This window comes from Perna viridis, chromosome 7, assembly GCF_037379345.1.
Source record: "Perna viridis isolate PV_CMFRI_1.1 ecotype Kerala chromosome 7, ASM3737934v1, whole genome shotgun sequence".
Taxonomy (NCBI): Eukaryota; Metazoa; Mollusca; class Bivalvia; order Mytilida; family Mytilidae; genus Perna; species Perna viridis.
Window position 1 is genome coordinate 47,385,634 of NC_142451.1, and position 27,235 is coordinate 47,412,868.

The 27,235-nt window shown below is 33.3% G+C and overlaps 1 protein-coding gene and 1 pseudogene across 3 annotated transcripts; both read right to left on the reverse strand.

The window, feature by feature from the left end:
- Positions 1-2,734: 2,734 nt before the first annotated feature.
- On the reverse strand, positions 2,735-8,234 carry LOC148613024 (D-beta-hydroxybutyrate dehydrogenase, mitochondrial-like). Of its 2 annotated transcripts, XM_088595041.1 has the most exons (7): positions 8,137-8,234; positions 7,201-7,280; positions 6,377-6,571; positions 5,620-5,772; positions 4,999-5,192; positions 4,187-4,438; positions 2,735-3,054 (listed from the first exon to the last, which is right to left on the reverse strand). In XM_088595041.1, exons 1-7 carry the CDS (start codon positions 8,139-8,141, stop codon positions 2,935-2,937), a joined length of 999 nt encoding a protein of 332 aa, XP_088451167.1. In that variant the 5' UTR covers positions 8,142-8,234; the 3' UTR covers positions 2,735-2,934. The 2 variants fall into 2 exon arrangements, with proteins under 2 accessions (XP_088451167.1, XP_088451166.1); XM_088595040.1 differs by lacking the exon at positions 8,137-8,234 and having other exon boundaries at positions 7,201-7,422.
- Positions 8,235-10,366: 2,132 nt separating this feature from the next.
- LOC148613025 (D-beta-hydroxybutyrate dehydrogenase, mitochondrial-like) lies at positions 10,367-18,890 on the reverse strand (annotated as a pseudogene). The gene is made up of 8 exons (XR_015924610.1): positions 16,600-18,890; positions 15,239-15,422; positions 14,695-14,774; positions 13,915-14,109; positions 13,209-13,361; positions 12,417-12,610; positions 11,633-11,877; positions 10,367-10,486 (listed from the first exon to the last, which is right to left on the reverse strand). The product of XR_015924610.1 is annotated as a D-beta-hydroxybutyrate dehydrogenase, mitochondrial-like (transcript).
- Positions 18,891-27,235: the final 8,345 nt, after the last annotated feature.

The window sequence follows — 27,235 nt, forward strand, 5'->3', positions numbered from 1 at the left end:
GTATGTTTTCCATGTCTGGTCTTTGTGCCTGGATTACATTCTTTTGATTAACGCTATAACCTTAGTTCCCTTGATTACTTTTCTTGTTTTATTTCCAGTTATATGCCAAAGTGTACCACTGTCTACCAGAATGGTTCACATATTTAATAATAGGTTGGAAAGCCGGAAGTAATAGACCAGTTGCCGAACAAACCAAGTGCCTTTCCATTTTAAAGAAAACTAAATGTGTTTACGACACAATCCAGTGCAAAGATTTGCTTGTTTGAAAACAGATACTGCTTCGTTGTAGATTCTTAACTCAAGTTTTACCCAAATATATAGCTAACAAACTATTCGGATAATTGAGCATATATTTGTTTTATGTTACAGAAGTATTTTGAATTAAAGACGTTCTAAACAGTTATTTGATAAATTAAATACTTAAGGCCTACATTGAATTTGACGAGCAATTGATGTCTCGATTTCGAATAGGCTCAAATTATACAAGTGTGTTACTGTCACTATAACAACAAATCTCTTTAATCGAGTTAACAGTATCAACATATTGTTCTAAATCAAAAACGACATATGTTCCTTTTGTCTGGTAGAACAACACGTTTATGTGTTTCAGAAAAATATACTCTGCCTTTGTTAGTATCATCATACAGAAGTTTCACGATCGACATCACAATCTGATCGACGTATATGAAGTTTCAGTCTCCCAGGTGAGACCAGATATTTTCAGTTAGATACGCAGACTTACCGGATTGATTACCCACCGAACTTGACACATTTTAGCCATAGTAAAGTAGTTTCTTTGACACAAGTCAAGTGGCTAGGTCAGAGGATTCAGCACGTTTCTCTTTAACAAATATTAATCACACCACTATCCTTAGAATGCGTTGAAAATACCTAAATATATGAAAGTATCTTGAAAAATAAGATTTATTTTTACCTGTACTGGAACCGTGTTTGATATTTATTTTTTTTTTCTCAAATCGTAGCACACTTCAATATGATAATGACTGTGCTCTCTTATCAATACCATAGACCCATGACCAATGAAGGAAACATGTACCCCATGACTTAAAGAAGCAAACCCTTAAAGGTTGGGAGGGGGAAACGACCTCCATAGGTATCCTTATTAAGTGTCCTAATTAGTGTCATTATATAGTATGGTGTAAACTGGTAAGTATAAAAAGAGGGAGCGGTGTTATGACTTGTCTTTCTTTGTTTATATTGCGTTTCATGTTTACATTTTCATTATCGATAAATTTTTTTAATTCTTTTAGTAAATTAATTGTAATTTCATTGTCTTTGTGTAATAATTGAACGGGCACTTTGAATAGATTTTAAATTTTGGTTTGATTTTCTTTGTGTTCAATGGATTGTGTAATTTGAATAAATATCTCACGGATTAGACAGATGTTTGAAACTTCCCATTTTACTGTTGATTTCAATAGCCAATTTGTTGATTTTTAACCGCTTTTTATTGTGCTTTATGACTACATTACTTTGTATGTATGATTTTGATTACTTTATGTTCTTTTTTGTGTATGTCTGTTTTTCAATTTCTGGACTTTGTCCCTGGATTACATTCTTTTGATTACCGCTATAACCTTGGTTCCCTTGATTACTCTTAAAATGCTCACGTAAAACCGTCGACTATATTGCGTGCTATATATTGTCAATTCTTTCTTGTAATTCGATTTTGTGGTTTGTTTTGTCCAGTCTGAAAACACCATCTTGGGTCATATTTAGGTCTCTTCTGTTTCGTGGTGTTTTCAGATACGGTCGACCGTGTTCATTATATCAAAACATTATCCAGGTATTAGACGCTTAAAAGACAACAGTTAATTTCGTTTGTTAAAATTACAATGTATATTTGAAGCAAGAACGGATGTATATCACGTCAGAGCTGATGTCTTTTTAATTATGAGCCGGTGGTAGCTTTTATAAAATCAAAGATCCTTTGGAAATTCGAGAGCAGAAATGAATGTGGTTTTACTCAATGGTAAAAACGCCCAATTTGTCTGGAGTTCGGGATGACAAATTATGCATTCGTTCATATTTAAAAATACCTTGCTGCGTGTGGTAGAGCTCGGACACTCTTTAATTGGACTGCCTTTTTCAGATCAAAATTCCTTTCATTTGTGGCAACATACCTTTAACACATGCGTAACTATGGAGTTTTCATATCACAACTCATACGTTATGTTAAAGCTTGCCGTCACTAAGCAGACTTTTTGTATCGCGCTAGGCTTCTTACAATTAGGCTTCTTTAATAGGAATATGTCGCTTCAAAATTAAAATGATGTCTAAGGAAGTTTCATGGTCGTCATCATGAACTCGTGTATCGTTACGGTATATCCATCTGTACCATGAAAACTGATTTGATCAACGTTCCCTTTTCGTCTACTCCTGACTTGACTTTTTATTAGCAACTCGGTGGTGTTTCTAGAAAAGCAGAGGACGCTTACCCTACATGTAGGTTCCGCTAGAATCTTGGTTCTCTTGATTACTCTTTCACAAGTTATTTATTACACGATGCTTTGGGCATATGTCTTGCTCCCATCTGAGTGACTCTTGGAGAGTCCTCATGAATACATGGAATGGATATATTCGACCAAATTCTAATTCGCATTTCCTCTAAAACCGCCTAAAGAACTTTGATGAAAATATTCATATGATGCCATTGTGGCAAAATTAAGGTGTCTAGGTTTCCGATTTAAATTGTCATATTAACCATAAGTAATTCGTGAAGTATATGGTATTATCCTTCAATAGTTTAGAACATCTTAAATTCAAAATACTTCCGTACCAGCAAAATGCTTTATTGTCGGACAAGTGTTACCTATTTGCGGAAAAGATAGGTTGAGAAACTACATTATAGCAGTATCTTTTTTTTTTCAAACAAGCAGATCTTTGCATCACTTGGTTGTCTGGTTTAACAGATTACTTCAAAATGGAAGGGCACTTGGTCTGTTCGGCAACTGGTTTATTACTTCCGGCTTGCCAACCTAATATTAAATCTGTGAACCATTCTGGTAGACAGTGGTATAATGTGGCATATAACTGGAAATAAAAAACAAAAAGAAAAAAAAATGAAATAATTTCAAAATCATCGTTAAATCAGAATATATGATAATATAAGTCCTATTCAACTTAAAAATATATATAATTGGATGGTGCATTACAAGCCTGAATAGGCTGGCTGGTTATTTTTATATGTAATGTTACTGTAACTTACAATTCGATATTGTATATAGCAATTTCACATTAAAATATCTATCTATGTATTTGTCTATCTATAATTCTATCACATTGAAAATCATCCATGTATATCTAGTTAAGTACATTTGTAAATAAGGGGTTCGTTTTATAATCATTTATTTATGTTATTGAATTACTGATTGCATACATTTGTCTATACATAGACACTCTGATTTATTATATTTTAACTTGAAGTTCAATATGTATATACCAAGTGTACATGTACTTCGGTCATTGTGCCAGTATTTTTTACTCGAGTTCTACCCAAGTACCTCGACCATTGTGTCATTTTTTTTTACTTAAGCCGACTAGTATATCTCGGCAATAATTTCAGTTTTTTTGTGAAGTTCAACTCCTCATTTATATATTTTCGTTCGGTTTTCCATCGGTCATTATTTCCGTTTCTAGTTGACTTAATTTCGAATTATTGATGAGACAGAGTTTTTTCAATCTTTAAATATTTTTTTTTCATCTTCATACACTATTTGTAAAGTAGAATCATGTTTCAAATATGGTCAAGAAAAAATATGTCTGTTTAAGGTTACATTCTTTAAAAAAACAGGGTAGATAGGTCGGCATTTTTGTATTATATAATATTTTTATTTTATTTTTGTTTACTTCAACCAAATCATTACTCTCTGATTGTTAATTCATGCACATATTAAAAACATCTTTTTATATATTATTAACCATTTTTGTGGTCGCCATGCTGTTTACCACCGGGTCGACCATCCTCATGAAAGAACGCGAAAATGCTGTGTTGTCGCAAACGCTGGAAAGACTTTTAACGCTAATTACCTATTTATTTAGCAGATGAAATGGCTTGGGGTCGGTCGGGTAACCATAAACTGACATTTCTTTTAACCAAAGCGGAGTTTACCATATTCAGCGTAATTTGAAATGAAAAATAACATTATTCTACTTCTACACTCACCACACATGGATCAAAACTTCCGGTTCCGCCTCCTATGATGTATCTGGGTTTCGGGTTTCCGTTGATTAAGGCATCAACTATACCATCAATAACAGGAGACACAATCTTGGCAGCATTCTCTGCATCGTAAAGCGATAAATAAGACGTATACATTTCATGAGCCAAATTAAAGTACTTCCGACCATAATCATCTTTCACATCCGGGGTGGCACCATCCCACATTTCGGCAACATTCTTTTCTACACGCGCACACTAAACAAATGAACAAGAAGAAATGACAATAATTTGATGTGTAATATGACCTCTGGTTGGTCAGACTCTTGGCAACACAGGTTGTAGTGTATACTATTTGACGTCAGGTCACAATACTTAAACTACATATCGTTTCGAATTTGTTGTCCTGAACTCAATTAAAAATTAAATCAAAAGGAAAATTCAAATTTGCACCAACTTAGGGACAATTTACTAAATTGCATTTTATGAAGCGATAACCGCTCAAAGTTGATGAAATTACTCGACTTGATTATGAACAATTCTTCGAAATGAAACTAGACAGATGAATAATTATATGCGACAACCAAATTTAATTCCTGCTGTAAATATTAGTGTGTATGTATAAACTTTTTAGTTTTCTTGTGGAGTGTGGCTTGTTCTTCGCCTGTTGTCTTTTCAGTGTCACTGTGTTTGTTTTATTTTCCAACAGGTTTTGTCTTTATCTCTATCTCTTCTTTAAAAAAAAACACAACCAATACAAAGATGTTTCGAATGCCATATATCTAAAACTTCATCGTTATATATAATCTATATCTTACGTTTTCTGGTCCTGTAATACGCGTAGCGTGTCCGAACGCTCCTGGTTCAATAAGAACAACATAAACCCCAAATTTCTTCATTTCCATTCTTAGAGTGTCTGTCAGGGCCTCAATTGCATGCTTAGTAATGACGTAGGGACCACGACCAGGCCACACAAACCGTCCCATCACGCTCGACATATTAACAACTCTTCCTAAAAAAAAAGTAAAAAAAATAACAAAAGACATCACGTTCCGTTATATTTCAACGGTATCGTCACGACCAACTATTCTACAATATCAAGCGTGGACACAGGCGCATATTGCGTACACCAAGAAGAAGTACGTCCTTTGAACTTCATGACCAGGAGTAGGCTAAATAGAATTTTTTTTTTTGTATACATATATGTTTCATCAGATTAATATCCTGAAACAATATGCCTTACTTCGTGATTGTATATCTGAATTTTGGAGAATGGATTGTAACAAATGTCTTTAACTTATTTTATGGTGTTTAGTTTAGTCTTAGTTCACGAATCATGAATATCAGGTTCCTCGTTCTAACCATGGTCTACATTGTTTTACATTCACACTCACACACGCAAGAACAACGTGTACAAGATGTATACCGATCAAACTTACCTTTAGAGCGGCGAATCATTGGTAATACTGCTTTTGTAACCGCTATCATGCCATTGAGATTAACTTCTTGACAGAATCTGAAGTGGTCCACCAGACACAACTCAATGTCTCCTGGAACTTCTATACCTGCGTTATTAACTACACCCCACAAACCTACATCAAATGAATAAAATGTCAAATATAGTTTACCAAGGAACACTAAGGTATAACCATGGTAACTATTTTTCTTATAACTAATGTGGGTTTAGGGGATAAAGGACGTTTGTACTCATCTGTATTTGAATTAAAATGAAATGACGAAAGAACTATGAAACTAAAAAAGATCAGAATTTATTGCGGACAAAGTCCTCTTTATGCTAAGCAAAATGAATTTGACCTATGTCCTTCTAAAAAGCAAAGAGAGCCTGATTTCGTTTGACAGGTAGTTGACATGCATGGCATGCCACCTGGTATCCTAAACAGGCTACATTAGTATACATAGTAAAGATCCCAGTCCCACACACACACACACACGCACACACGCACACGCACACACACACAAACAACAAAACAAAACAAAATAAAAAGCAAAACGGGAAGACGATATTCAGTGCAGTTACAATTCACTTTTTGAATTAAAGAGTATAATAAATCATTTCCAAATTGAATCATTTAAGCTAACAGAATTGAAGAAAACCAAGTCAGCTATAACATTATCTGATAACACACGCGAAATCAAAAGAATTTATTCGTGTTAAAGATAATCTTATTGAGATACCTCCTGCTTTTTGTTTTATCAAAGCTACAGCATCCTTGATATCGTTTTCTTTTGTGTTATTCAGCTGTAAAACGTGTAAATCAGGTTGGTTACGACCTTTCAGCTCTAGAGCTCCAGAGCTGTCAGCCCGGAGTACTCCAGCAAAAACAACAAACCCAGCATCGGCGAGTCGTATTGATAAATAATATCCAAATCCTGCAATTATGTAAGATTATATATTTTATCCCATAAAAAGTCGATGGAACAATTAAATATAATTAGCTGTCTTGTAGAAATGGATTGAAGTAACTGTTGAATAAAGTGTAATAACAACACTACCGACCTAATAATCTCCAGGTAATAGTCAAAATGGATAATAAGAAATGAGTCCGTATAAAAATGGCAATATAAAGGCAAAGCCAGGAAAGATGGAATCTTAAAGTATCTAAAGTCATACATTCATAAAGGCAATAATTTTGATTTTAACCAAATTTTTGGTCAACTTAAATGTCGGCCTTCTTTTTAATAAATTTTGTTATTGTACTATATGCGAGCACGTAAGCTAGCCATGAAGATCGCTCCTTTTATATTTATATATATATAAGAGTGAACTTCACAGCTAGTAGTTCTACAAAAATGAAATACATATGTACATACAACATATATATTGAAAGTGTACATTTTAAAACACTGAAGCAGTTTCTTTAATAGCATCAATTTACTACAAATTTTAATCAGTGGATATACATCTTTGAAGTCACACACATCTGTACCAACAAAGATAGAATGAATTAACTAGATTCGCACATGAACTACTGTGTTGCATTTAAGCTAATTCGACTTACCAGTATCGCAGCCAGTAATTAGAACAGCTTTCTTGTCCACCGGCAATATCTCTCGAAACTTCTTATCCACATAATGACAACTAACATAAAGAATGGTCAAAGTTAAAATGTATACAAAATATTCACAAAATACACTTATGAAAAATCCAAATAACAAAACATACAAAAATGTGCGGTAAACAGTTGGCAAATACATAGCTATTTATCTATGCATGTTCACCTGAGGCGATAGCGTTAGTAAGGGTCAGTGGAGCGGTTTATGTGTGATAAAAAATATAATACACCGGAAGAACACACATCAATTAAATGCATCATTTGAAAGAAAAATATTTCGACTTTAGAATAAAATTTGTCGTAAAAGTCGGAGGTGGTCATTTTATGAAAATGAGAGTAACATGAATGGGTAGGGGTACTTTCATAAAAAAATATATAATAAAATGCATTTAAGGTGTAATCTCGAAGAAAATGAGAGGGCATCATCATGCTTTTCTTTAATGATCGTTAATAAGAACTATTGATAATTAAATGTAATAATTTATGCTTCATGAATCTATAGGACGAACTCAATGTCAAAATCGGATGTTTTCCGACAGTATTCAAAATAACTCATTTTTAACTACAAACATCAGTTTAAGTTGAAGTTGATTTGTACATTTATTTACTATTTATTCCATAACATTACAAATGAAAGTACTAAGAATGTTTACTTCATTTGTAAACAACGTCCCTGTCATTTTTACAGAGTTTATCATAATAAAAAATGGTTTTAGATACAACATGTTAAATGTTATCCCTCGGTAAGAAATAGATTTTTATTTTTTTTCAAATTGTAGGAATCTAAGAAAATGTTTCAGTTCCAAAATAAAATGCTTAGGGCACAGTGTTGTCTTTCATTATTTTCTGACAAAGTATTTATAAGAAACAAATAAACATTACATCATATCCTTTGTAAATGGTGATCATTTTGACAGACACCTTTACTTTGTTTTTTAAAAGTTGCAGTTTTTCTGAAATTATAAAAAAGTGACAAAATAAAATGTAAAGCCTCTATAATGACTGGTTCACGAACCTTAACGTCCTCCATTTACGATTAAACTGTAGTACTTGACTTGTATTATCGATATGTTCACCATCATTTTTCTCGCTTGACAGTACTAGTGTGACGGGGTGACCTTCAGCAGAAATTTCACTACTGTAGAGAATGTTTAACTTACCTCGACCCCGTTGAGACTGTCTTACGATAAAATCCCAAAAATGGTTTGGTAGTCTGTATCTATGTAACTTAAATGTAGTGTAACTCGCTATTTTTATAAATATATTTGAATTATTCCAATAAATTTGAAAGCAAAAATGCCTTTTTATTGTCTATCAGGTCTGGTGATATATCTGACATCAAGTTTTTAAATGCCTGTTCGTGGTTACATTGGTCAAATACAGCTTCGTTCTTAATTTTAGCGTTTGGTGTAAATATTTGGTCATACTTCCAGAATGATGAATGACACGTTCTTTAAAGGACGCTTACCCTAGTGCACCTGGTCCATGCTCCCAGTTTGTAGTGGAGTCCGAGTTGCTCATTTGCTTTTGTTACTTTGTATGTATGATTTTAGTTACTTTATGTTCTTTTTTGTGTATGTCTGTATTCCATGTCTGGTTTTTGTCCATGGGTTACATTCTTTTAATTACCGCAATATCCTTGGTTCCCTTGATTACTATTAAAATGCTCACGTGAAACCGTCGACTATATTGCGTGCGATATATTGTCAATTCTTTCTTGTAATTCTATTTTGTGGTTTGTTTTGTCCAGTCTGAACACACCATCTGGGGACATATTTAGGTCTTTTCTGTTTCGTGGTGTTTTCAGATATGGTCGACCGTGTTCATTACATCAAAACATTATTCATGTATTAGACGTTTAAAAGACAACAGTTAATTTGGTTTGCTAGAATTACAATGTAGATTTGAAGCAAGAACGGTTGTATATAGCGTCAGAGCTGATGTCTTTTTAATTATGAGCCGGTGATATCTTTTATAAAATCAAAGACCCTTTCGAAATTCGAGAGCAGAAATGAATGTGATTTTACTCTTTTGGTAAAAACGCCCAATTTGTCTGGAGTTCGGGATGGAATATTATGCATTTGTTCCATTTTAAAGATACCTTGCTGCGTGTGGTAGCGCTCGAACACTCTTTAATTGGACTGCCTTTTTCAAATCAAAATTCCTTTCATCTGTGGCAACATACCTTTAGCACATGCGTAACTATGGAGTTTTCATATCACAACTCATACGTTATGCTAGAGCTTGCCGTCACTAAGCATACCTTTTGTATCGCGCTAGACTTCTTACAATTAGGCTTCTTTAATAGGATTATGTTGCTTCAAAATTAAAATCATCACTTATGGTCGTCATCATGAACATGGACTCGTGAATCGTTACGGTACATCCATCTGTACCATAAAAACTGATTTGATCAACGTTCCCTTTTCGTCTACTCCAGACTTGACTTTTAATAAACAACTCGGTGGTGTTTCTAGAGAAGCAGAGGACGCTTACTCTACATGTGCACCTGGGCCATGCTCCCAGTTTTTAGTGGAGTCCGAGTTGCCCATTTAATTTTGTTACTTTGTATGTATTGTTTCAGTTTCTTGATGTTCTTTGTTTTGTGTGTCTGTTTTCCATGTCTGGTCTTTGTCCCTGGATTACATTTTTTTTTATTTCTGCTAGAATCTTGGTTGTCTTGATTACTCTTTCACAAGTTATTTATAACACGATGCTTCGTGCATATGTCTTGCTCCCATCTGAGTGGCTCTTGGAGAGTCCTGATGAATACATGGAATAGATATATTCGACCAAATTCTAATTCGCATTTCCTCTAAAACTGCTTAAAGAAATTTGATGAAAATATTTATATGATGCCATTGTGGCAAAATTAAGGTGTCTAGGTTTCCGATTTAAATTGTCATATTTACCATTAGTAATTCGTTAAGTATATCGTATGATCTTTCAATAGTTTAGAACATCTTAAATTCAAAATACTTCCGTTCCAGAAAAATGCTTTATTGTCGGACAAGTGTTACCTATTTGCGGAAAAGATAGGTTGAGAAACAACATTATAGCAGTATCTTTTTTTTTCAAACAAGCAGATCTTTGCACCACTTGGTTTAACAGATTACTTCAAAATGGAAGGGCACTTGGTCTGTTCGGCAACTGGTTTATCACTTCCGGCTTGCCAACCTAATATTAAATCTGTGAACCATTCTGGTAGACAGTGGTATAATGTGGCATATAACTGGAAATTAAAAAAAAGAAAAAAAATGAAATAATGATCACAAAACAGTCCAAAATCATCGTTAAGTCAGAATAAATAATAATATAAGTCCTATTCAATATAAAAATATATATAATTGGATGGTGCATCACAAGCCTGAATAGGCTGGCTGGTTATTGTTATATGTAATGTTACTGTAACTTACAATTCGATATTGTATATAGCAATTTCACATTAAAATATCTATCTATGTATTTGTCTATCTATAATTCCATCACATTGAAAATCATCCATGTATATCTAGTTAAGTACATTTGTAAATAAGGGGTTCGTTTTATAATCATTTATTTATGTTATTGAATTACTGATTGCATACATTTGTCTATACATAGACACTCTGATTTATTATATTTTAACGTCAAGTTCAATATGTATGTACCAAGTGTACATGTACTTCGTCCATTGTGCCAGTATTTTTTACTCGAGTTCTACCCAAGTACCTCGACCATTGTGTCATTTTTTTTACTTGAGTCGACTAGTATACCTCGGCAATAATTTCAGTTTTTTGTGAAGTTCGACTTCTCAATTACATATTTCCGTTCGGTTTTCCATCGGTCATTATTTCGGTTTCTAGTTGAATGAATTTTGAATTATTGATGAGACAGAGTTTTTTCAATCTTAAAATATTTTTTTATCTCCATACACTATTTGTAAAGTAGAATCATGTTTCAAATATGGCCAAGAAAAAATATGTCTGTTTAAGGTTACATTCTTTAAAAAAACAGGGTAGATAGGTCGGCATTTTTGTATTATATAATATTTTTATTTTATTTTTGTTTATTTCAACCAAATCATTACTCTCTGATTGTTAATTCATGCACATATTAAAAACATCTTTTTATATATTATTAACCATCTTTGTGGTCGCCATGCTGTTCATGACTGGGTCGACCATCCTCATGAAAGAACGCGAAAACGCTGTGTTGTCGCAAACGCTGGAAAGACTTTAAACGCTAATTACCTACTTTTACTTCTTTATTTAGCAGATAAAATGGCTCGGGGTCAGTCGGGTAACCATAAACTGACATTTCTTTTAACCAAAGCGGAGTTTACCATATTCGGCCTAATTTGGAATGAAAAATAGCACTATTCTACTTCTACACTCACCACACATGGATCAAAACTTCCGGTTCCGCCTCCTATGATGTATCTGGGTTTAGGGTTTACGTTGATTAAGCTATACCATCAATAACAGGAGACACAATCTTGGCAGCATTCTCTGCATCGTAAAGCGATAAATAAGACGTATACATTTCATGAGCCAAATTAAAGTACTTCCGGCCATAATCATCTCTCACATCCAGGGTGGCTCTATCCCACATTTCGGCAACATTCTTTTCTACACGCGCACACTAAACAAATGAACAAGAAGAAATGACAATAATTTGATTTCTAATATTGACAACACAGGTTATAGTGTATAATATTTGACGTCACTTCGCAATACTTAAACTACATATCGTTTCGAATTTGTTGTCCTGAACTCAATTAGAAATTAAATCAAAAGGAAAATTCAAATTTGCACCAACTTAGGGACAATTTACTAAATTGCATTTTATGAAACGATAACCGCTCAAAGTTGATTAAATTGCTCGACTTGATTATGAACAATTCTTCGAAATGAAACTAGACAGATGAATAATTATATGCGACAACCAAATTTAATTTCTACTGTAAATATTACTGTGTATGTATAAACTTTTTAGTTTTCTTGTGGAGTGTGGCTTGTTCTTCGCCTGTTGTCTTTTCAGTGTCACTGTGTTTGATTTATTTTCCAACGGGTTTCGTCTTTATCTCTATCTCTTCTTTAAAAAAAAAACACAACCAATACAAAGATGTTTCGAATGCCATATATCTATAACTTCATCGTTATATATAATCTATATCTTACGTTTTCTGGTCCTGTAATACGCGTAGCGTGTCCGAACGCTCCTGGTTCAATAAGAACAACATAAACCCCAAATTTCTTCATTTCCATTCTTAGAGTGTCTGTCAGGGCCTCAATTGCGTGCTTAGTAATGACGTAGGGACCACGACCAGGCCACACAAACCGCCCCATCACGCTCGACATATTAACAACTCTTCCTAAGAAAAAAAAACAACAAAAGACATCACGTTCCGTTAAATTTCAACGGTATCGTCACGACCAACTATTCTACAATATCAAGCGCGGACACAGGCGCATATTGCGTTATGAGTACACCAAGAAGAAGTACGTCCTTTGAACTTCTTGACATGGAGTAGGCTAAATAGAATTTCTTTTTTTTTGTATACATGTATGTTTCATCAGATTAATATCCTGAAACAATATATGTTACTTTGTGATTGTATATCTGAATTTTGGAGAATGGATTTTAACAAATTTCGACCAAAATTACATTTTCTTTTCTTTGTTGTTTATTTATCAGAAAACCCCCAACGAGATGGCCGCGTGGTTGGGACGCAGGGCTTGTTACATGAGGTCGACTTCGCTCACATGGTTCGAGTATTAATGTTTCATGGCACCTACAACGTATATTCTATCGATTTTCTGTGTTCCTTTAGTTATTTTATGGTGTTTAGTTTAGTCTTAGTTCACGAATCATGAATATCAGGTTCCTCGTTCTAACCATGGTCTACATTGTTTTACATTCACACTCACACACGCAAGAATGTGTACAAGATATGTACCGATCAAACTTACCTTTAGAGCGGCGAATCATTGGTAATACTGCTTTTGTAACCGCTATCATGCCATTGAGATTAACTTCCTGGCAAAATCTGAAGTGGTCCACCAGACACAACTCAATGTCTCCTGGAACTTCTATACCTGCGTTATTAACTACACCCCACAAGCCTGAATAAAATGTCAAGAATAGTTTACCAAGAACACTAAGATATAACCATGGTAACTATTTTTCTTATAACTAATGTGGGTTTAGGGGATAAAGGACGTTTGTACTCATATGTATTTGAATTAAAATGAAATGACGAAAGAACTATGAAACTAAAAAAAGATCAGAATTTATTGCGGACAAAGTCCTCTTTATGCTAAGCAAAAGGAATTTAACCTATGTCCTAAAAAGCAAAGAGAGCCTGATTTCGTTTGACAGGTAGTTGACATGCATGGCATGCCACCTGGTATCCTAATCAGGCTACATTAGTATACATGGTAAAGATCCCAGTTACACACACACACACACACGCAAACAACAAAACAAAACAAAATAAAAAGCAAAACGGGAAGACGATATTCAGCGCAGTTACAATTCACTTTTTGAATTAATGAATATAATAAATTATTTCCAAATTGAAACATTTAAGCAAACAGTATTGAAAAAAACCAAGTCAGCTTTAACATTATCTGATAACAGAATTTATCCGTGTTAAAGATAATCTAATTGAGATACCTCCTGCTTTTTGTTTTATCAAAGCTACAGCATCATTGATCTCGTCTTCTTTTGTGTTATTCAGCTGTAAAACGTGTAAATCAGGTTGTTTACGACCTTTCAGCTCTAGAGCTCCAGAGCTGTCAGCCCTGAGTACTCCAGCAAAAACAACAAACCCAGCATCTGCGAGTCGTATTGATAAATAATGTCCAAATCCTACAAATTTGTAAGATTATTCTTTATTTCATAAAAATCAATGGAATTAAATATAATTTAGTTTCTGCTTAACAAAATAGACTTAATTAACTGTCGAGTAAAGTTTAATAACAACATATCCCAAATAATAAACTCTTGACATTTCTAAAAAAAAATATTCAAGGAGAAAAGTCCATGTGAAAACGCCGATTTCTAAGCAAAATCCATTTTACTTCACGATGGATGGAACAATCAACAGATCGGATACACAATACACAAAAAAACAAAAAAACAAAAAAAAAAAAACAAAAGAAAAAAAAATTAAAACAAAACAAAAAACAAAAAACAAAAAAAAAACGGATCGTCATAACATAGTTGTGACGATCGGTTGCAATATAATCCAGATATGAAATATCATTTGTTTTATGAGCTTGCCAGAAGTTCAACCAAAATGTAAAATGAATACACTGTGTAGTTGTTTTAATAATATAAATTTACTACGTGCTTACACAGTGGATATACAAATAAATGTTCCAAGACAGAGGAAATGTATGAACTAGATTCGCACATGATATACTGCCAATTATTAAAGCTATTTCGACTTACCAGTATCGCAGCCAGTAATGAGAACAGCTTTCTTGTCCACCGGCAATATCTCCCGAAATTTCTTATCTACATAGTGAGAACTGTTATAAAGAATGATAAATGTTAAAATATACACAAAATATTCACAAAATATACTGATGAAAAATCCAAAACATAAAACATACAAAAATATGCGGTAAACAGTTGGCACATACATAGCTATATATATTCAAATTTCGGCGTTTACAAGTCAGAGTGTCGTATTCGTCGTATTCTATTTATTAATGAATGTTACTTTGTGACCTCTTCACAAGTCAGTCCAGTTTTCAAGGCCAATTTATTAACTAAGTTAGACAACTCTACCTAACAACAGAGACATTTCCAATCAAGCTGTTCTATAATGATACAAACCTTGAACATTTTTTGTACGTAGATTGCAGTATAATTGTTCATTAATATATATATAGAATTCAAGTGCATTAGTTATAGTTAAATTTGAACAAAATGATATATTACATGGACAGTTTGTCGTTGAAATGTTTTATAGCAAGAATAATACTAGTACCTACTCCTACAACGTAAGAGGTTGGAATTCCGTTCCTCCATACCCCAACCTCTTACTTCCGAGTGCCATACTGCTTAATGCTCGTTCCGACGTTCGTTGAAATCGGCAGAATTATAGTAAACTATTTACCATCTAAAACGTTTTATACAGTTTCTTTACCATAACACGGGAGAAGGTGACTAAACTGAAGAAAAACAAATGACCTACCTGATGAGAAAATTCAGCAATCCTGGAAATCCTTTGTAAATGCAGTTAAAATGAACTTCATAAAATTATTTTTTATTTATTTATTTATTTATTTATTTTTTTTTTTTTTGGTTCTTTTTTTTTTTTTTTTTTGCTTTTTCAGTGTGTAATTTCGGTTGATAAAATTACGGATTTTAAAATTTGCAAAACGAACATATCAAATTAGCCAACGAATTGCCTTTACCAATTTTAAGTTCGTTTTGTCAAAAATATATTGTATTCCTTAATATTAGTGACCTATTTCAAAATTGCTGGTCATTTTGACAACTGTCTTCATTACAAATGTTTTCTGGGTATTTAACAAATATTTAGGATTTTTATCGTTCAATTTCCGGCAGGTTCAACTTCTTTTATGTAAACAAAAGACTTATATATTTTAAAACACATGTTTAGCTAATTCACATTTGCGGTGGCTTTCAACGTGTCAGATGCTAGAGGTTAGGATGGCACCAAGTCAGAAAATAGCTTGCCTGACAACCTCTATCATTGCTGGAGTATAATACCGTAAGCGGAAAAGTTCCGCAAGGTTCTAGTTTTCGCTTTATTCGCGAAGCATATGAAATCAAGATATTTTATATATCATAATTGTTTTCATTCTTTTAAATCTGTAGACGCGAAAAATAGACAGCGAAAATTTAGCAACTCTACTCACAAAGCAGATCATGAAATACCTGCTATACGGTAATAAAAATAAGAAGAAAAAATAGAAGAAGAAACAGACACAAGAATATGTTTGGGAAACGCACTAATGACATAAAAAACTACAAAATAACTTAGGCAATTTCTGTGTAGTAATACATGTGAATAGAGCCTTGATTTGACTCTTGTATATATATATCCTTTATGTATAGTATAAACATTCGTGAATCACATAAAAATACATAAAATATAAGGGATGGTCATCTTGGGACGATTTTGTAATGTATTCCTACGTCTTAGGGGTCTACCAAGCGCTTTAGTCCTTTAACGCATGGGTTTATGAGAATATTCATGAACACGGTTTAATGCACTATAATCTAGACAGGTTTAGTTCTTTATTATTTTTTTTCCATTTCTTCTTCAAAAATTAAAGTGGTTATAAATAAAATATCCCTTACTTTACTACTCACACTTACCCCAAATACAGTTCAATTTTCCAGACGTACTGACTGACCAAACCTATAATAATGAACGTGCTCACTGTCTGACCAAACGTATGATAATTATAACGTACCCACTGACCAGATACGTGATAATTATTGCTAATAATTATTTGAATATTTAGCAGATTAAGAAGCAGTCATTCTCATTTTGACATATCTCGGCCTTCAAACATACAAATTTACATGGTCAACCTTGTAACCGATAACACTGACTCGTATACTTTGTCACAAATAATGATTCAACTAATTCTTTACAGAGTGTTTAAATTTGAAAATATTACTAGCTAAAAAGGAGTAGTTGAGATTTATAATCTAGTTGACGAAGAATATATACAGTTTGTAATGCTTACATTAAGTCTTCTTAGATAGTTACTGTCCTACGTGTAATTTCAGTACATTTCCGTTATTTTAGTAGCAGTCTTTTTAAGAATCATGCAATGTCCGTAAGATGTGATACACCTCTAAAGGTACCAGTATCGTATTGATATTCTTGAGCGGGTGTACGTCAAAACATGGAGGCTAATAAAATAGAGTTCCTTTTTTTTCTTATTTTTTTAAAGAGCTGCATTTAATTTTGAACTTGAATTTTGGCCATATTTAAAGATGTATCCAAGTAGAAAAAATGTGTGATTTTTATTTACAGATTCAAAGACAGGAAAGAGGAAGGATATCCAGTTGATAGGGAGTACTGCAGCACAACAACAATACCAAAGTGAAAGTAGAAAACATGTGCTTTTGACTTCAAGGTTTGATGATTTTCCAATCTTCGTGGACTGGTCTAGGTTTTTTAAGTTAAAATCAAATTTGAACATTTCCTAAAACATGATATATGTATGAAAGTTTATTTGAATCAACTTTTCAATTTTTAAAAAATTTTTGAAACATGCACCGTTAGCATTGGAGCCAATGGAGAAATCTATACAATACTGAGACCTAAGAAGGCTACATATTTTTTTTATTTTTGTTATTAAGTTGCTTTGTTGGTCTATATGATGAAATGTATAATTATTCATTCCAATCTGAGTGTTTGCTCTTAGGAGATACATGGAAAATCCAATAGTTTCTTTTGTATTTTAGGGTCATTTACAGAGTTATCAACCTTAGCTTTGAATTCTACAGTACATTCTATATATTTTTTATCTCCTATGAACACGGGTTATATCAAAAACTGAATGTTGCTTTCTGTTTACTATGACATTTTAAACAAAATATCAAAAATAGAAATATGAGGGCTTTCCAACCATGGATCGCATTTTGCATGATTCTCATGATGAGTTCTACTTAATATAATTAATAAGTCTGTATTTTTAACAGATACAATGTATGTAACATATTATTTACATGTAGCAATAAGTGCATCATTTATTGCAAAGACATCGTAGATTACACCTTCAAGTTGTAAACAGATATAAAACATTTACATTGTAAATTTAAGTAGTTTTTTAACGTTTGCTTTAACGTTTCCATTGAATTACTGTATTTTTAAATTCGTTTCCTTGTCTTGAATTGTGACAGAATACAATTGGGTGTTAAATTGTTTGTTTGTATATTTTTGTTTGAAATAGGGACGGTCTTAAGAAGACATGGAGAGTAATGCAGATAGGGATACTATAAGTTATAAGTTTCCAGGTAACCGTCTATGATTATTTATGGAGCATTAGCCGAATCCCTCCAACAGACCTACTGACTTTCTAATAATCATAGACAGTTACGGGAGCTTATAACATTTTTGTATAATTTTACTTTCCTATATTATGGGGAAATAAATTAATCTTAGTATCGAACTATATTTTTTCGAAGGCTTTTTGGAAATCATTCAGTGGTTGCTATGTAAAATCTATTTTGTCTTGGCGTCCAGGTCAAATGTACACGAAGGCCGGTGTCGTGATTGACCTGTCTAGGTCAAATTGTTTATGTGGACACTAAGCGTGCGTTTATAGAGCTATATTAGTTTCAACGTCACTACGCAACTATTGTTATCATTGGAGGATGGATTATCCTTTTATGGTCATTTGCGTATTGTTCATTCGGTTATTTTCATCAATGGCGGATGGATCTTTACTTGCATATTGCTGCTTCAGTCATTTAGATGAATAGTTTTATCCAATCACGAGTGGTCTACACGACGGAAAATCATAAAATGACCTATTAAAAATTAATACATGGAGAGAAAACTTAACTGCGAGGCGATATCTCCACAAATTTACACATTATATTGTCACTGAAGTGAAACACTTTACACAGGTAAATATTCTTTTATTGATGTTAAGGCTATATTATATGATTGACCTGAGATTTTACTAACATCACGAGGGTAAGTTTATTTATTTCTAGACATGGTTCATCATAATACATGATAATATGTACTGGCTTTCGTGAAAATGATACGGCAGACCACATGTACGTGGGGACCTGTGCCGCAGGCCACCAATGATCAGATGTCACTTCACATAGGCTCAAATGCTAATTTGACTACGGTCAATGCGTTATAAATCTTCTACCTTAAATTTAGAAGAAGACTATACATTACCTTAACCCTGCTTGTTTACACTAATACTAAATAGCTCTTCAAATACCATGGAAGGTACGCTCCCGGGCTCCTAGGAGTCAATGAGCTAAAAATAGAACGAGAATTTCCTTACTTTTTACAATCAAAGTACTCATGTACTGAATCAATATATATCGATAGGTTGAAATTTTACGCCTCAAATAATCGTCAAATTGCAAACATGGGATAAAAGGAATATATAGAGATCGAATTGAAACGTATCTTATCACAAGCTTATTGCTATAAATATGGTTAATATCGAACTCGGTTTTATTTTTAAATTCTGATTACGAAGGACATTTAAAGACAGAACACACAAAAAATTCATGATACATTGTAGCAGAGCGCCGGTTTGCGGTTTGATATCGATTTACATATTGAACGCCTAGATGAATGAACACAAAACTCTCCAACATAATGCATAAATTAACTACAAACAACTAGTTGGTCATTACTATTTTTTTTTCTGGTAGAAATTCAATTTAACGACCTGTAGGTCGAAGCTGTCTATTAAATCATTTAAATTTAAGACACAATTATGGAAATAAATCATATCCTTAGATACATCAGCCTCTCAACCAGCTACATTTCTCAGTGGATAAGCTTCACAGCTCAAGTACTACAAGTTATTCCATAGACACCTATGTGTCATGTAAAAGAGATTACTTTCTGGTCACGTAGTTCCAACGACACGTTCGTCAACAAAAATGTCTTAGAATATAATTTTGATGCCTTTAAGCACCAACAGCTCTATTTTGATTACAATTACATTGTGAAAATAGCAAAAGAGAATGATTATTGCATAAAGCAATAACACCAATCAAAAATTGCTTTATCGAAATTCCTATGCCGTCGTCCATATATAGTTTCATTTTTATTTGTCATCTCCATGGTTTCGATGTCACGAGGAGGTAACTGTTATAAAATACACGATACATTGGGTGATACGTCAGGATGATTTCGGGGGTCATGCTACCCTTTTCTGAAAAATGATCAAAAGATAAGCGGGATTTAATTGTCCGAAATCCCTTTTTTATACAAATTTCTTGATCAGAACCACTGCGCCTTTTACCTGCTACGGCCTGCATGAAATTTTTGGAGGCAGCTTTTCCAATTGGAACTCAGCTTTCCGCCTTATTTTAGTTCTATGATTGATGACTATTTATAATCTTGCAGGGTTTTCATTTCTAGCTAAGGATCAAATGGTTTCTTATGCGTCTAAAAATATTAAAATTTTAAATAGGCAACTTGTGAATATGGACACTGAACGACTGGTTTACTCAGGTAAATGCATAGAATTAAACAGATACCAATAGGAGGTTAGATGTATCAACTATTTTTAACTGGATACCAAATTAATCAGCAGTAAAAATTGTTTATTGGATTTGTTTCTTACTTGGCGTAAATAACAAAGAACTAAATTTAGTATATTAGAAATACCTTTAACGTGGACCTAAATATTTGCATTTTAACCTTAATGTGGTATGCCGATGGGACTATTTTCCTGTGGCCGGGTAAGATAATTGCAGATGCTATCAGGCTTTACAAATCTAAAGGCTCTTGCGACTGCTAAATCATTTCTGATCTTCGATCTAAATTGATAAAAAGTACCTAATGGTATATTCAAATTAAGCCAGTTACAGTGGCCATTTTATATATAAATAAAGAACAAAAATCCTCTCCTAAAAACAGGTTCACTTGTGCAGATTTGATGTGCACTGTTTTCACACTGACATAACACAAGTGCACTAAATTTGTGTAGGGCTATTTTTGCGTACGTTCGAAAAGCTCATTGGGTGAATTATTGGAGTGTAACCTGAAGTTCGATACATGCCGCTCAAATAGTCAACTCCTGAATGGGAAAAGTTTATTACATAATTAATCGAGCTTAGGGTGGACTCAACATTTTGATCTGCCTGTGATTACAATTAATGTCTAGTCAGTATACTAACTGGTCAAACTAAACACAAACCAAAACAGTGTTGTAAAGTTTTATTTTGTCTGTTTAAAACGAACCAAGTAGTACATGCTTTACCAAGAATTAAAGTACATTGTGTGCAATTTTCCATGTAAACATATATATTTTGTGAAGCTTTAGTTATGATGGAAACATACATGTACGAATATTATAAAGCCAGAAATCCTTTTTGTGTTGTTTATGTCAACGATTATTTTGTTCTACGATAATACTGATCAAAATATGTAGTTACATGTACATGTGTATGCCATAAGTAGACATGGTGAGCTTGCATCCCATGCAGTCTGATAAATATATGAAAACAGATACTTTTCACAAATATACTGATGAACTAATCGGGTTAAAACTCAATAATTCTAATCATTAGATTAGCCGTTTTTGATTTGTCGAGAACGTCTTTGCCAGAAAGTTCATACTTGCATGAACGCCAGTCAACTTGAAACTAATATGGCGGCCGTGTAGTTCGAAAGAGTATGGCAAAGAAATAAACGGCATAATATAAGAATAATTTATTGCATTCACATTGCTTTTATCGGTCAAGTTTGTTCAGAGAGTATTTCAGCTCGGGGAAAGAAACTTATAAATGCTTAAAATCTAAGTACCAGTAAATTCCCCTTAATATTAAATTGTCCCAGAACCAGATTTTATAAATACATTTACAGGTTCAACACATTTCAAAAGAAATTCACTTATGTCGGGATAGAAATGTAAGGATTAAACAGCTATTTTCGGTCGTTTATGCATGTATGAAAGGATTTCTCCACTAACAAACATTACATGAAAGGCTGTTCATTGAGTTTGGAAGCTCCGAGATCTGCTCATGCATGAAGGACCGAAAATAGCTGTTTAATCCTATTGTAATCAGTTATGTTGATATTGTGGTTAAAAAGGATTTACTTGAAAAGAAATTATATACTATTCTCACAATATTGCGGCCGTGTAGTTCGAAATGACGTATTTAGCTCTTATTGTGTAATTTAAAAAAAAAAAATAATAATAATGTTAAACTATACTCGGCGTCACATAAATAACATACCGTTAAAATTTGAATAAAAATATTTTCTACGATTTATTGACACCAACCTCGTTTAAATTGTCTTAAATGACTTGCTCATTCGTTTAGCCAAACAGCTTCTCAAAACCAAGTCGCTTATTAGCTTAAATCATGCGTAACAAATCCTTACGGGAAAATCCCATACTAATATCCGCCATGTTGGTTTTTACGGGACGATTTGTTTACAAACGAAGTTCGTAAGTTCCCGTCGAACTCCGGTGACAATCGTCTGCTTGATCAACTTCTCGGTATTGTACGTTGTTCGCGTAAAATAAATCCGAGATATCCGAAATAACGCCGAAGTGCATTCTGGGTTCTTCGGTTTTTGGACAAACCATTTAAACGTAAACAACATCTCCTAGCAACCCGATCACTGTAAACATGGCCGACTTTTTACAATGTAAATATTGGCACCTAGAATTAAAATCTGACCGGAATTTAACGATTCAATGTTTAGGGAGAAGCCGTTTGGCTAAACGAATGAGCAAGTCATTTAAGACAATTTAAACGACGGTAGGTGTCAATAAAGTCGTAGAAAATATTTTTATTCAAATTTTAACAGTATGTTATTTATGTGACGCCGACTATAGTATGTTATTTCTAAGATGTTCACACCATGTACCAACACAAATTATGTTGACAATATGTACAAAAAGCACATGACTTTCATGGTCGAGATATAAGCCTTTTGATAATTTTTAATGAATTTCTAAATAACATCAAATTCTGACAACATATCTATAGTATTAAATAAATGAATTATGTTCTTTCGATAACGCAAGTACATTTGACATTATTTAGTTCGTGCTTTTCTCTATGTATTTAATTTTAGATGATAGCTGCACATCGGCCTTAATTTTTAAATGTTTTACCCATATCGTTGCTTATGATGAATTATTTCGGAAATACGTATCGTATAAATGACCTATAAACGTAAAAGTTGACGTATCGCCTAATAGGAACCAAAACTGTATATTACAGGTGGAAAACGATAATAGAATGTAAACACCGGAGTACATCATGGACTAAATGGATAGTCATGACACGGTCATACGTTCAAGAGAAAACAATTTTCCAGCTCTACATTTCAAATGGCAGTTGAACCAGCCGTGAGAGAGATAATTATTATAATATCAACACTAGTGGTCGTTTTATTTTTTGTCATGATTGCCATAACTTGCTATTGCTGTCACAGGAGGACAACGAATCGACAGTCGGTAGAATTAACACATGGTAAGTTTACTTCGCCATCTTCATACTTAATTCACTGCGTTTAGATAAAATATTGCAATGTGATTACACATAATTATATTCTTTATATACTACAAATTAATTGTAACAGACACACTTTAATTCTAGAAGTACTCTGATTCAATATATGTTTAATTGGCATATTGATGCAAGTTTCGTTAGTTTGTCGATATTGATCATTTACTTCAGAGATGACTCTGTCATCCATGTTTTTCAAGGTACAAAGGACAGTTTGACTGTTCATTATTGTATGATCCTATGCTATTACAATGTGAAATGACAATTTATCTTTTAAACAATTAACGCTTCTAACTTTTCGTACAATAAATCATTTAAACCATAAGATAACGATAATAAACAGCATTAAAAACAAACAGCAAACACTTTTAATGCATTATCACTATAACACATTGAGTATAAATACTGCGAAGACCTTCAACATTTATATATGACGTCACAAAAGTAAAGACATAACGTATTCAACGGTAATCGAAATTTTAATGAAACTGAACAGGTACTCAATATGAATGAAGAACGCTGGTAGCAGAGATGAATAAGGCAGCCATTTGAATAATTCATGAATACAAATGTTTCACTTTTAAAATATGTTAAAAAAAATCATGCCTTTTATTCTGTCCTGTCAGGAATTTCAACAGTCAGTTCCCAAAGTGGAGATCTCCCACCATGCTACTCAAAGCTATCGATGAATCAGCTTCCGCCCAGTTACAGCGAGACTAGGGACATGAACGAGTACACACAAGACAAGTCCGTCGTTTTAAATTTCCTTAGTGACGTCATGCAACATAGATTTCAGGATGAAGCCATTGGTGAAATAAATAGCGCATTTGAAACTGATTTTCAGATTAATGCAAAATCCGAAAACGTAGAATCGTTAGCCACTTATCCCAACAGTTCGAATCAGAATGTACAAACTGGACCTCATTTTTATTTGTGAGATGTCTTGTCTATTATTGCGATATTCTTTGTTTATATATGTATACAAATAAAATAATATTTTATGATTTTATATTGGTAGACTTTTATAGATATTATGTGAATTAATTTATTATGTTACAAATGTTAATTTTATTTTTGCTTAGTAATCAAAGGAATCCAGATTCATATTGTGTTAAAAAACAAATAAACGTGATATATGTATTTATCAATTGCGTTGTTTGTAAAGTGAATATTAAAACTCCGATTTTGATGCTTACCACCTTACAATTGATGCTTTCTTTTCTATAGGGTAAGAGAGAGTAACCAAGGGAACCAAGGTAATCAAAAGAATGTAATCCAGGGACCAAGACCAGACATGGAAAACAGACATACACAACAAAGAACATAAAGTAACTAAAATCATACATACAAAGTAACCCAAGCAAATGAGCAACTCGGACTCCACTAAAAACTGGGAGCATGGACCAGGTGCACCGGTAGGGTAAGCGTCCTCTGCTTTTCTAGAAATATCCGCCGAGTTGCTCATAAAAAGTCAAGGAAAACTATGACCCGTTAAATGAATTTGTGACGTTATACATTAAAATGTTTGCATGTTTATAACCGAAAGTGACTTTACTTTAGGAACATTAAGAATTATTGAATAACAATATTCATTGGGCAAACAAGAGGAAAAAAAACAAATTTTGTAAATGCAAGGGCTGCTATATTTTCTTTTTAAATAGTTTTCAATTTTTAAAACAAGGACAATATCTCTTCTTTTTTCCCTTTTTGATGAGGTTCAAAATAAAGAACATTGCCGTTACACTTTGTTTTTATTTAAGTACACTCAATAAAACATTTGTATGTTTTTGAAATTGGATTTTTTTATATTTTTTATTTATTTATTTATTTTTTTAATATGTAAACCGTTATAATTATGGAATACAAAGTAGTTTTGTACGACGTTTTTCTTTGCATGTTTTCCTTGTGTTTTGATCTTGTTTTCTTTGTTTCGTCACCTACACTAAACATATCAGTGTGCACGTCAACGTTTTATACAAAGCACCACGTATTCTCTGCATGCATAATTTGTTGTAACGTTTGAGTTCATTGGCTACTTTCGTAACTTGAATTACTCAATTGACTTTGAAAGCCTTCACAGTGCATTTAGAATTAGTTTGTTATATTGTATGATGTAAACATGCGAGTATTTTAATGAACTCTATTTCACAAGATCAATCGTAACAATATCTTTAAGACAAACATCGTTACAACCATGATTTGACAAATTTGTCATCCGACAGCCTGGTTTACTGTTAAATTCTAGCAACGGACGGCAGTAGACTTCAAATCAAAATATTCAGTTTATTAGGGCCGCGGAAAGTACTTTGATATTTCTACAAAAAACTTATTTCAAACCATGCAGGTACTTAACGAAGTAATATAGTTTAAGTTTCCAAGAAAAATGTTTACTATTTTCGCTTTCCCTTATGCAACCGCGAACCAGGTTGTCGGGTGTTGGTAGGTTACGTCCATTTGAATTACTAAAATAGCTTGCATTCCAAAAATATGAAAAAAAAAGACTATAAGTAAATAAAGTTATATATTGTCTTCCAGACTGATGTATTCAAACTTAATTCTGCAAAATTTAATAACAAACACCGATTTGAAATCTTGGTGAAGACCATATAAGTATTGTGGCAGACCAAAGAAAACACAATAGAAGTGTTTACCTTTAGGATATGAACATGGCAAAATAAAAATAAAAAAAAAGCAGTGATATGTTTGTATCACATTCAATTTCACAAAAGTTTTTCAAGCATTCAATTGAAACAGAATGAAATCAGTCCAAATTACTTTGGTGCTTACATGAGATTGATGTAAAATGCTGAATACAAATGTTCCTCTGATTTATTAGAGTTGTGTCCCTTACCCTGGGTCTACCTCCTTAAATAATCAAAGGAAAATACTGACGTCTCAATCAAAAACAAACAGGCGGGATATAAAAAAGAACAAGGTAGACGAGAACCGAAACACAAGCTACAATTAACACAACAGAAGAAACATATCAATGTCGACCCACTTAAGTTCAGGGTCAAATTCAAGTGCTGAATAATCAAAATCAAAATCAAAGACATCAAAATCTCCAAAAAAATCAACGGTATCATACTATTTTGCCGATTCACTTGCAAATACTTAACAAGCAACAAAACGCAGACCAAGAGGTAATTCAAAGAGTAATCAAGGGAACCAAGGTTATAGCGGTAATCAAAAGAATGCAATCCAGGGACAAAGAACAGACATGGAAAACAGACATACACAGCACAGAACATAAAGTAAATAAAATAATACATACAAAGTAACAAAAGCAAATGAGCAACTCGGATTCCACTAAAAACTGGGAGCATGGACCAGGTGCACCAGTAGGGTAAGCGTCCTCTGCTTTTCTAGAAACACCCACCGAGTTGCTCATAAAAAGTCAAGTCCAGGGTAGACAAATGAGGAAAGGACAACTATGACCCGTTGAATAAGTCAGTTTTCATGGTGCAGATGGATACACAATGACGATCCACGAGTTCATGATGACGACCATAAAACTTCTGTAGTGATGATTCAATCTTGTAGCAACATAACCCTCTTCCAGAAGCCTATTTGTTTAAGTTCTAGCGCGATACAAAAAGTCTGCGTAGTTGGCAAGCTCTGGCATGACGTATGAATTGTGATATAAACACTCCATACGCAGGTGCGAAAGGGATTTTGCCACAGATGAAAGGAAAGTTGACAATTCTGAATGAAAAGTCATCATGTTTGTCGTAAAGATTGGTCAGTAGTTTTCCTTTAC

Excerpts from the sequence above, each read along its gene's own strand:
- LOC148613024 (XM_088595040.1), bottom strand. The coding sequence starts at position 7,396 with ATGTATTTGCCAACTGTTTACCGCACATTTTTGTATGTTTTGTTATTT. Across the intron at positions 5,773-6,376 it reads GATAAAACAAAAAGCAGGAG|GTTTGTGGGGTGTAGTTAAT; the intron begins GTATCTCAATAA and ends CATTTGATGTAG. Across the intron at positions 3,055-4,186 it reads GAAGTTTTGATCCATGTGTG|TTATATGCCACATTATACCA; the intron begins GTGAGTGTAGAA and ends TTTTATTTCCAG.